This window comes from Sus scrofa, chromosome 8 (genome assembly GCF_054392235.1).
Source record: "Sus scrofa isolate SSC_HxYL_T2T_F1_AM1 chromosome 8, Sscrofa_HxYL_maternal_Yorkshire_Landrace_v2.0, whole genome shotgun sequence".
Taxonomy (NCBI): Eukaryota; Metazoa; Chordata; class Mammalia; order Artiodactyla; family Suidae; genus Sus; species Sus scrofa.
In genome coordinates, this window is record NC_139390.1 from 77,063,918 (window position 1) to 77,076,413 (window position 12,496).

General features: G+C 39.2%; 1 protein-coding gene across 14 annotated transcripts in view; it reads right to left on the reverse strand.

Annotated features, from left to right (window-relative positions):
- Positions 1-1,095: 1,095 nt before the first annotated feature.
- The window catches only part of BTC (betacellulin), a 51,748-nt gene continuing 40,347 nt past the window's right edge, over positions 1,096-12,496 (reverse strand). For 12 of the 14 annotated variants that reach the window (XR_014813800.1, XR_014813799.1, XM_084973923.1 and 9 more), the window contains 3 exons: positions 11,534-11,680; positions 8,931-9,041; positions 4,688-6,616 (listed from right to left, as the gene is read on the reverse strand). Coding sequence is in view for 12 of the 14 variants with exons in the window: in XM_084973923.1 (XP_084830049.1) it covers positions 8,933-9,041; positions 11,534-11,680 (256 nt within the window). In the remaining 2 variants the exon portion in view is untranslated. Of the gene's footprint in view, positions 1,368-4,687; positions 6,617-8,930; positions 9,042-11,533; positions 11,681-12,496 lie in introns of those variants that run through there. The other 2 variants (XM_084973921.1, XM_084973919.1) reach the window with 1 other exon arrangement.

Consider the following 12,496-nt stretch of genomic DNA (forward strand, 5'->3'; position numbering starts at 1 on the left):
GCCCTGGGTCCAAACTATTTTTAGCACCTTCGATAACATTGTTTACAAGTGGCAAAGTCTAACTCTACCTCCCTAAATAGCAAACTTTGCATACTTAAAAGTTACTAGGCCTGTAATTATTTTCAATAGCACTGCAATAATTCTTCCTTATTTTTTTCTCATTAGGTAATTTCAAGGAAGACGTAGGGAAGAGAGAGGAAAAATACAGCCAGAGATATGGAACAGTTGCCTAGGGCCAGTCACTGAGTTGGAATTCTTTACCTAAACATGGTTTGTTCAGACAAGAGTACAAAGACATTCCTTTCTATGGGGATCATGAATCTTTAAAAATACTGAGAACTTTTACTGTATCAGCATAGTGACTTCAGTTTGGAAAAGAATTCCTTGTTTTCTATAAGAGTGATCGGAGGAGTTCTCGTCGTGGCACAGTGGTGAACAAATCTGACTAGGAACCATGAGGTTTCGGGTTCAATCCCTGCTCTTGCTCAGCAGGTTAAGGATCTGGCGTTGCTGTGAGCTGTGGTGTAGGTCACAGACGCGGCTCAGATCCCGAGTTGCTGTGGCTGTGGCGTAGGCTGGAGTCTACAGCTCTGATTTGACCCCTGGGAAACCTCCATATGCCTTGGGTGCAGCCCTAAAAAAACCAAAAAAAAAAAAAAAAGAATTCAGGTAATTTGACCCATAGCTGAAGTTAGGAGGGAGATGGGAATGTTACAGAAGCCAAGACCAGAGTATCTAGTTCAGAGTTGCTAGTTCTCGAGGTTCTCAGACTTCCCGTCATGGCACAGTGGAAACAAATCCAACTAGGAGCCATGAGGTTGTGGCTTCGATCCCTGGCCTCGCTCAGTGGGTTAAGGATCTGGTGTTGCTGTGAGCTGTGGTGTAGGTCACAGATGTGGCTTGGATCTGGCATTGCTGTGGCATAGGCGGGCGACTATAGCTCTGATTAGACCCCCTGTCCTGGGAACCAACATATGCCGCCAGTGCAGCCCTAAAAAGACAAAAGACAAAAGACAAAAAAAAAAAAAAAAAAGAGTTGCTAGTTCTGGATCATTTAGTAAACAAATGTTCCTAGGGTGTTAAAAAAAAAAAAGATTATGCTAGAAACAGGTTTATTAAAATTTGTTTACACATTTCAGTCTTTCAAAAATGGCTTTACAGAGCAAGTTGGGAAAAGGTTTTCTCTCACATCTTACTAAAACCCAGCATAGGACACATCGTCATCTGGCTTAGATCACAGAGCTCCACAGCATTTTATTATTCTGCACACATCCTACAAGAATAATTGCATTCGCTCCAGCAAGCAACATTAAAGAGTTGCTGTGTTTGTGAAGAATTCGGTTTCTTTGACTTCTTTGCAATAAGCTCTAGGAGAAAAAAAGAAAACACCTACTGAAGGATCTCTGTTTGTTGCACATTTTTTTCGTAACTTAAACATGAGTAAGAATAATAAAAATTGGAGGAAAAAGTCTCTAAAAACATGTTTGCTTGTGGTTACCAAAGAAGAAAGTGGGGGGGGGATAAATTAGGAGTTTGGGATTAATACATACACATTACTATACATAAAATAGATAATTAACCTGGACTTACTGTACAGCACAGGGAACTATACTATCTTGCAATAACCTATAAGGAAAAATAATCTGAAAAAGAATATATAACTGACTCATTTTGCTGTATACCTGAAACTAACACAACATTGCAAATCAACTGTACCTCAATAAAAAGTAAAATAGGGATTTCCCGTTGTGGCTCAGCAGAAGCGAACCTGACTGGTATCCATGAGGGCGCAGGTTCCATCCCTGCCCTTGCTCAGTGGGTTAAGGATCTGGCATTGCCGTGAGCTGTGGTGTAGGTCACAGACATGGCTCAGATCCCACATTGCTGTGTCTCTGGCGTAGGCTGGTGGCTATGGCTCCGATGAGGCCCCTAGCCTGGGAACCTCCATGTGCTGCGGGTGTGGCCCTAAAAAGCAACAAATAAAAATAAAAGATAAAAATAAAAACATGTTTGGTTAACATTTCTCTTATAAAAGAGGTACTAACTGTAATTGTTCATTAAACTTTCCTAGATATCCGCATTTTGATATTTCCAATAGCAGAAACGTAATTAATCTCTTGAAAATAATTGCTGATACAGTTTTTGAAGTTATATATATATAGTTTATTTAGTTTCCTAATATGGAATTTCAGACTACTTCAAACACCAGTAGCTGACAGGTCCCGAGGACGAATGAGTTTACAAAAGTGCCAACTAGATGTTATTATAAGACACAGATTCCCAGGATCCAGTAACATTAGCAAACAGGCAAGAATAGACTCTTCGCACATTATGTTCTGGCATTAATGCTTGGCTGCCAAAGTTGATCACATGGGAGCAGGTTCCTTTGCAGAAAAACACCTCGAAGCATAGAGGATTCTTTGAAGAAAAACAGATGGCAAATACAGCACCCATATTCATCGACCATCACAGAAAAATGTATAAACCAAGATTTTACACCAAAGAAATATGAGACTGTTTTTCGCTCATGACCGTCATTATTAAAATATATAAATTATTTGGGGGTTAAAAGAAATCTGCTCATTTAACCATATACTGAGTTCTTCTGTGAATGCTCGTTCTGAGTTTCATGCTTCGAGACGGTGGTAGAGGTTCAAAGTCTAATGACAACATCCTCCAGATGATATAACTTCTTGTATAAGCCTTGTTTTAATTCAATGCTGCAAAAGATTATATCCACTGCAACATAAGCTAGTGACCATGAGGTCACAGATTTTTGTTCACTGATCAGGTCCCGGAACCTATGATACTTGACCCTGGGTATGAATTTAATATTTTTGAATGAAGGAATGACAGCAACACCCTAATACATTTCAATTCTCATAACAGAGACCGTGTAGAATATTCTAAGATGAAGGTTTCATTAAGGCAATGATTTTGTCTTAAAACCATAAGCATTGAACTATGTCCTGGAGCTCCTTCATAGAATTTTGCACAAACCTGGGCTTTATCCAAATAACAAGTTATTTGACCCAGAACACTTTACCTCACCCTCTGTGGAACCTGCTCCCACCATGGGCAATACTAGAGAATGGAAAGTATGAAAAACCCAAATAGCCACTTCAGGAAAGAAAGAAAAACCTCTCCTCTATCTCAGCCCATCACCTAATAGTACACCATCATGGGAAACAGGAACATCTCATCCCATGGCCCACATGTCCATATACATTCCATGGCACATGTGGAATATTCTGGAACAAGGCATGCAGCCTGAATTCTGTCTCTTCTCATATTCCCTTGCAGCAATGCCCACTAGTTCCTACCACTGCTAGTTTTCCAAGAAATGCTGTACATATCTGGCCTTCCCCGGGATTGGGGTCAAAGACCTTTATTTCTCAAAGCCAGCCATCAGTTTGAATGTCACTTCCTTCTGGCTAAGTCATCCTTCTCTCAATCCCGTAACACCTCGAGCCTCTCTCAGAGCACCAAGTTATATGGAAATGATGAGCGGGTAGCTGTCCGTCCCACTGAATCGTAAATCACCTAAGGGACCATGTCTTATTCCTCCTCAGCATTTGTTACAGTGGGTGGCTCAGTGCTTAGGATACAGGAGGTGTCCAGTCAATGCTTCCTGAACTCCTGGCTCCACCTCCATGCTCCCCTGCCATCATTGTCCTGAATGGCTGTGTGGGGAAAATGGAATATTGTTGCAAGAAGGGCTCCTCTAATGCAATTGAAGGCATAATGCAATAGAATTGTTTCAGCAAGGCTGTCATTTCTTTCTCTTTTTTTCTCTTTTTAGGGCTGCATCCAAGGCAAATGGAAGTTCCCAGGCTAGGGGTTGAATCAGAGCTGCAGCTGCCAGCCTACACCACAGCCACAGCAACACCAGATCCAAGCCGAATCTGCAACCTACACCACAGCTCACAGCAATACCAGATCCTTAACCCACTAAGCGAGGCCAAGGATCGAACCCACATCCTCATGGATATTAGTCAGGTTTTTCCCACTGAGCCACAACGGGAACACCAAGATGTTATTTCTGCTCAAAGAAAGCGTTGCCCACAATGTCATGATGAACCAGAGTTGGTCAGGATCCTGGATTCAGGTTACACAAATCCAAAAAGAACTAGCTTAAGCCACATGAGGGGCTGCTTATAGAAATATTAACACAAGAATGGAATGAGTTTAAACTTTGAGAATGCACGGCACAGGAACTCAGACTGACAGGAAACTCACCTGTTACCTCTCTGTTTATCTCTCATCTCTCACCAGCTTCCTTTGCTTTTCTGGTCCACATGGAGCAAAACATGGCTGCCTATAGCTTCAAAATGCACATTTTTATACCCCAAGAACCCAAAAAAAGGATGACTTTACTTCATTTCCTTGCAATGATTCCAGTTGGCCCAACTTTATGAAATGCCCACCTGAGACCAACCAAATACAGCAGGAGGTAGGGTTAAAAAATGTGGCCAGACTGCTGGATAGACATCTCATAGGTGTCGGCAACACTTCCAGATTCTTTGGTTTCAAGGAAAGCACGTAGTCAGAATAGGCTATTTCAAATGTATTCATGATAGTTTCTATAAAATATAGTATTTTAAGGCAATAATGTTCAAATTTATTTCTCTTAATAATTCATGGTAGCAATAGAAAATTCCTAAGTAAACATGAAACATATATTTGGTTTGTTTTAAAAATAAATTTATTCTGTTACATGATAATACTGACGGTTCATATAAACAAAGTCATTTAGCATATGTGAAACAATTTTAAAATACCCTTTGAAAAGACAGGAAAATCTCTACAATTCTTTCTTGGTAGTAGAGATCTACCAAATTTCAAGCGACAAAATGCTAATGACATTTTTGGATCAGAATAAAATTCCTGAACTTGAACTGGCTTGAGAGATTTCATTGGCCAAGCAATCTCAGTTCAGGAAAGAAGAAACATTTACAGCCTTGTTTTTTAACTTTAAATGGTCTAATAAGCATTTGTTTCAAGCACACTTTGTACCAAAGAAGACTGAGAATGAGAGGGCATGAATAAACTCAGAAGGAGGCTTTTCAAAATAAAGGGGCTCCAACATGAATCATTTGATATAATCCCATTTCAAGGATGGTCATTAAACCAGGAGAAACAATAGATTTAGAAGATTATCAGTTGTTTGTCTTAGCTCTTATTGATATTTGAGCTATTTCTGTGTTATACTTAAGCGCAGCCTCAGTTTCCCTTAAAACATGGTGTGTGGTGGAAGGTGATACACGACTTCTCCTTTTCTCTGAATTCTCTACCTCACTTTGGGTGTGGCATCTACACTGCCAAGTGAAAATGTACAAAGATTCTGGAAAAGCTGCTTTGCTGACAGGCACAGCAGCCAACATGCAGCAATTGGAGGACATCTGTCGTCAGTTTTTGGAAGGGATCCACCCAGCCAATGCAGGAAAGTCCATATTCTGTGGAATATTGGCTGGATGTGCCTTCTGCCTTTTCTGGTTTAAAAGGATCTTTATTACATGCAATAAGGAGTTGAAGGTGCATTTGGTAAGGTGGTCCCAAGCCATAGAGGACTATGGTCATAAGATGATTGCACCAAACTTCACCTAAAAGCAATCACAGGTACTGTCTCTTAGAAGAACAAGCATGAGAATATGGTCACAGCCAGTCTCTGCCTAGACTCTGCCATGTGTCACTGACCTTTCAGCCTGGGAAAAATAGCCCTTCCAGGACTATTTATTCCCCACACTGTAGTGAGCATAAACACATACCGAGGCTTAAAGACTGCCAGGCACCTACTTTCCATCTCTGTTCATTACCCTAGCTATGGGGCAAATCTATTTGCTTTAGTAATATAAGAATGTATGTGTATTACTGGGAATTTATAAAGGAGCAAAGAAACATCAGGAAAATCAAGACTACAGACAGTATGATGGTGACAGTAACACATATTCCAGGGCTCTGCATTCTGAGTTTCTGCAGAAAGATGTGCCAATGTCTCAGAGTCATGGCTGAACACTGTCTAATATAAAGTCTTGGACTGTGTTGTGAGTTGGGTTGCGATGACGCCAATGCACAAAAAGGATGGTTAAGAGCGCAAACTTTGACCTTGGGTGCATCTTGGTTCTAATTTCAGCTCCACCAATTCCTGACACTGTAAATCTGGTTTAGATTATTTAACTTCTTTGGGCCTGTTTCCATACATGAGAAATGAGGATCACAGGTGCTTGAAAGGATTAAAAGACATAATGTTTTTCAAGTTCTTAGTGACTGTTGGATTAATGAGAGCTGTACTACTAATTCAATTCCTAAGATGTAAACGCCTTCTGACTTGCCGTTTTTGTTTTAACGGGTAGTCCTGGTGACAAAACTTAAGTGGAAGTTTACTAAAATGTCCCTTTCTAAACTGGCTGCTTTTCCCAAATACTATATAACAATAAAATTACTTCTTCTTCTTATTAAAACACTAGTAAACAACACAAATTTATGTTACAAACAAAAAAGTAAATACATTATTTAAAATTCATTTTGCTGGCTGTTTTCCTGAGACACATTCTGTCCATTTTCAAATGAGTAAGGCATTTTGTAGCTCGCACCAGCCTGGAGGCGCCTTCATAGACTGTAGAAAAAAGGATAAAAGAGCAGGCCATTCAAAAGAAATGTACTAGGTAATTACAAAAAAAAAAAAAAAAAAGAAAAGAAAAGAATCTAGAACCAGTATTTTGTTTGCAATTCATTCGTGTCATTCTGGTAGTAAGTTAGGAGAATGTTATGCTTTCTCAATAATCATTTACTACATCTCTTAATCTGCTGGGAGTTTCTGGGAAAGGAAATCCTTTGTACAACTGGGAGAGCTATGGCAAGTCACAGCTGTCTCTTGCTGGATGGGAATAAGGACACATGTGGCCTCGACTGCTACTAGCTTCTTCTGTGACCTAAGAAGAATTAGCCAAGGATGCAGCCAACTCTTCAAATCATGAGCAGAAAGACAAATAACATTTCTCTGAGTGAGAATTGATACAAGCAAGTGTAAAAGCTGCCATCCCAGCACTCCTTCCTTTTAAACCAATTTGGTTGGGATTGATGGTCTTGCAGACAAAGCTACCCTGTTTTATTGTTTGTTTTGGCGGGTTTTTTGGCACCCCTCGGCATGTGAGTTCCCTGGCCAAGGATCAGATCTGAGCTTCAGTCCAGACCTAAGCCACAGCTGCAGCAATGCAGGATCCTTAACCTACTGTACCAGCTGAGGATAGAACCTGCATCCCAGCGCTTCCAAGACACCGTTGATCCAATTGCACCACAGCAGGAACTCCAAAACTCCCCTGCTTGATTGAGCTATCTGCGCTCCGTCTGCCCCTTAGAGCCTTCCTCTGCCCGGCTCTGTGCACCCCAGATTGACTACAGATTGCACCACCAGGGCTCCTGTGCCCTCTGGGATCTCATCGAGTTTGGCTAGTGAGAGACCTCTGGAGAGCTGAAGGCAGGGGAGAGAAGGTTTGGAGTATTTTTCTCTATTTCCAGCCTCCTTCCTTGTTCAGGTGCTGGCCATGGCTATTTCCATCCACAGCTCCAGCTCCAGCCTGATGGGCCCTCCTGATACAGCCAGCCTCTCAATGCCAAGGTAACTCTCCCCAGCCCTTCAAACCACAGGAGAGGGACAGCCTCTGGCCAGTGCTGGACTTGGGAGCCTCAATGTTCCCAGGGGTTCCCTCTGCCCTGCCCTCCCAGCCCCTTCATCGAAATCTCTTTACTGGATCATCTGAGAAGATTTGTGGTTCCTGCTGGGATCCCAACTGATAGAACATTAAAAATTTTTTTTTATTAAAATATAGTTGATTTTGAGAGTTCCCATTGTGGCTTAGTGGGTTAAGAACGCTACTAGTATCCATGAGGATGGGGTTCAATCCCTGTCCTCACTCAGTGGGTTAAAGATCCGGTGTTCCCACGAGCTGTGGTGTACCTGGCAGCTGCAGCTCCAATTGCACCCCTAGCCTGGGAACCTCCATATGCTGTGTGTGAGAACCTAAAAAGAAAAAAACATATGTGTGTGTGTGTGTGTATATATATATATAGTTGATTTACAGTATTGTGCCAATTTCTGCTGTACAACAAAGTAACCCAGTCATACATCTATATCTACATTCTTTTTCTCATATTCTCTTCCATCATGTTCTATCCAAAGAGATTGGATATAGTTCCCTGTGCTGTACAGTAGGACCTCATCGCTCACCCATTCTAAATGTAATAGTTTGCATCTACCAACCCCAAATTCCCAGTCCATCCCACTCCTTCCTCCCTCCCCCCTGGCAACCACGAATCTGTTCTCTATGTTTGAGACTTGCTTTTTGTTTTGTAGATAGGTTCATTTGTACCATACTTTAGATTCCACATATAAGGGATATTGGCATGTACTAAATGCTCAATAAATGTGGTTATCATTAAAACATGGCTATTGCTATATCCTTTCAATGTGAGATACCAAAACTAAAATACTTCTTCCTTGTGCCTCTAGATGAAAAATATATCAAATATCATAATATTTTATAAAAGCATAAAATAACCATCACAACTAGGACCAGAACACATCCAAACTAAAAAGCAGACTTATCTCTGTACATTACATCAGAAAAAATACATAAAAGTCCTCGCTCCTTCCAAGTATAATGTAAAAAATAAAAATCATTTCAAAAAATAAATTAAAAAATAAATAAATAAACATCCTCTCTCCTATATGCTATGTCTGTGGCAACATACAAAAGAAAGCTATGAAACAGTCTTTTATTTAGTTTCAGGTCCTATGAAAAAAAGTCAATTTATTTTTAGATGTTTTTGATCAAATTTCAATCAATCCTTTACTGGATGCAGTTAAGCCCCATTTCATCAGGCAAATATCCCCTGAATAGCTTCCCCTCTACCAAGTTTATCACACTTACCATTAAGCAATACTAGTCTCTTGAATATCTTCATTTATAGGAGTTATATCTTTGCCCAAAGTTTCCATTTCTTCTTCCACCTTTCTTCTTTTACGATGTTTCCGAAGAGGACTTGAAAAATGAAGTGTTAGAAATTTGTGTGAGTTTATTAGTTCAGGCAATCCCCAAATAAATCTTCAAGAAAGCCTACGATCTTATTTCTAGACAGTTAAAATTGTATAGGTTCTTTATAAAAAAGGAAAAATTTTAGACTCTTTTAATCTTTCTCTAGGCTCATATAATAGCTACAGTAGCAGAAGTGTGGACACAGCACGGTTATACCCACATAGGAAGAAAATGGTAACTGATTATTGATACAGCTAAATGAGCACAGGAAATCTTTTCAGGCCAAGTCTTTTTACAGAATATGTGGATAAGCATTCTTTAGTGTGTAAATAAGGAATAATACAAAACGGGGAAACAGGCATAAGAAAACCAATAGAGGCACCTCTGGGTATGTTCATTAAGCTTCTAGATATATTAACTAAGAAATATGTTAGATATTCTGGACTGAGATCCAGTTTTCCCAAAGTATAAAGCAAAATTAATGTACTAAAATCAGGCATTTCCTAGCTCTGCCCCAAACTTGGCATTATAAAAACTCCTTTTTGCCATAAAGTAGGTAAAGTGTTAAAAATAACTTTCAATTTTATAGCTAGAAGGAATCCTACAGGTTATTTGGTTTAATCCTCTCACCTTAACAGAAAATAAAATTAAAGTTTCAAGATATTAAGAAATTTGTCCAAGGTCTCAAAGATGTTTAATGGCAGAGCTGAGACAGAGTAAAAACTTTAGACTCCTAGAAGCCATGCTAATGCTTTTCTACAAAGAATGTTGTAAAAAAAAAGACTCATGTGACACCCTCTTCTAATGAGCATCACAGTGGGGAGAATAAATGTAACAGTTTGGAAGGTTTCTCAAGACCAGAAGATAGCTCTTTAAGAAAAAGACTCCAATCTGATTTAAAAAAGCAAAAACAAGAGTTCCCCGTCATGGCTCAGTGGTTAATGAATCCGACCAGGAACCATGAGGTTGTGGGTTTGATCCCTGGCCTCGCTCAGTGGGTTAAGGATCCGGCGTTGCTGTGAGCTGTGGTGTAGGTTGCAGACACAGCTCAGATCTGTCGTTGCTGTGGCTATGGTGTAGGCTGGTGGCTACAGCTCCAATTAGACCCCTAGTCTGGAAACCTCCATATGTCATGGGAGCGGCCCAAGAAAAGGCAAAAAAAAAAAAAAAAGACAGAAAAAAAATGCAAAAACAAAAACTGATGGATTTCTAAAACTAGCTTAAGAAGTATCGGGAGCTTGGGCTTATCAGACACAACTTAGAATAGATTTACAAGGAGATCCTGCTGAATAGCATTGAGAACTTTGTCTAGATACTCATGTTGCAACAGAAGAAAGGGTGGGGGAAAAATGTAATTGTAATGTATACATGTAAGGATAACCTGATCCCCTTGCTGTACAGTGGGAAAATAAAAAAAAAAAATTATAAAAAAAAAAGAAGTATACCAAACCATTCCGTCTCAGAAAAAAAAAGGGGGGGGGTTCTCAATTACCAAAGTTGTATATAAAATGAAAAGTAAAGACAGGAAAAACAGTGCAATTATCTTTTATAAACAAAATTCATTATTTTAATGTGACCAGGAAAAAAATGTTCTGTTTCTGCCTTTCAAAGTTATTACGTCATGGTAGAATTTAGGAGTAAAACTCTTCTTTGACCTATTAACAAACGCCTGTAAAATATGACTGACTTTAGAGCAAAATAATTGACTTTTTAAATTGAGATATAATTGACAGATAACAGTGTATGCGTTTCAGGTACACAACAAAATGACTTGAGATTTGTTGATATTGCAAAATGATCATAAGTTATCATCCAGCACTATAAATAGGTATAATTTTTTTTCTGGTAATGAGGACTTTCAAGATCTCTCTTAGCAATTTTCAAACAGACAACACTATTATTAACTATAGTCATCACACACACACTACATTCCTAGGATCTGCTTATCTTAGAACTAGAGGTTTGTATATTTGGGTCACCTTCATCCATTTTGCCCATGTCTTTTATTTTCAATTAGGAGATTTACATAAAATTTATCTTAAATGATAATAATACACTCAAGCAAAATGATAAAAAAATGTGTCATGCATTTTTTTATAAATACTTCAAAATAAATGATGGCAAACTGTGAAAAGTGATTTAACTCAAAGCCAAAAGGAAAGTGAAAAGATACGAAGGAGGAGAGGAAGGAAAGAAGAGAGGAAAGGAAACAGTAACCAAGATAAAATGTTCCAGATTTCCTTAAAATTAAATTTAAAAATACTATTACATTTAGAATGGATAAGCAATGAGGTCTAACGTACAGCACAGGGAACTATATCCAATCTCTTGGGATAGATCACGATGAAAGAGAGTATGTGAAAAAGAATATATATGTGTGTGTATGACTGGGTCACTATGCTATACAGCAGAAACTGGCACAATACTCTAAATCAACTATACTCTAATCAAAATAAAATAAAAATTGGAAAAAAAAATAAAAATTTTAAAACACTTACTGACAGCACGTGCAGACACCGATCACCAAAATGATAAAAATGACCATAACTGCTATCAAACAAATAACCAGGATCTGCCCTCTATCTCCTCTTAGGTAGAACAAATCGACTCGTTCACATCTGGCCCCGGCGTAGCCTTCATCACAGCTGGAGAAATAAAACAAGAAGATGGCAACAAGGTAAAACACCCAAGACTTTTAAGACTCTCTATTATTTCTTCTTTGAAGAAACAAACACCTTTTTCGTTACTTGGAATTAATAAGTTCCTTTTAAAAAATTAAAATTCCTTAAAGAAATTTTAAGGTGTAGAACCATGAGATCTTTCCTCCTTTGCTTTGCTGAAAAACTGTCATCCACTGATCATCGTTAACAATGTGTCTAATACAGACAGAGGTGATGATAATTTACTAAAATCTATCCTGAAATTTTAGATTCTGAGTGTGAAAGGAAGGGGTGATGAAAATTCCCTACCCAGCACTCCAAGGGCTTAAATACCTCCAGGACGGGGAATTCAAAAATCCCCAGGACTTCCCACTTTATCAGAGGGCCATACAAACAGTTTCAGTGAGCCCAAGTTTCATTTTCATAAACTATGTTTAAAGTATACAGTTTTATATGAGCAAATGTAGAACACACAGAAAATGTTCTTCTCCAGAATTTCTCTTCCCTCTTCATCCTCATCCCTGGCCTCTCTTTTTGATGTCTACCCTTGGGGTCTGCTTCTACCACGTGCAGAAGTCATAATGCTCTTCCCTTCACCAGCCCCCAGCTGCACCCCCTCAAAATACAATGGGCCTTGTCCTCTGCATGTCCTTTATCTGATGCTCTAAGGCCACATTTTTGGATCTGTACACCGTTCCTTCTAAATGCATCTAAATGCTTCTAAATGCTCCTCTAAATGCTTCTCCCCCCTTCTCCATGGCCTTGGTAAAGTGCAGTGACTGGAAATCAACCAGCTCTCCT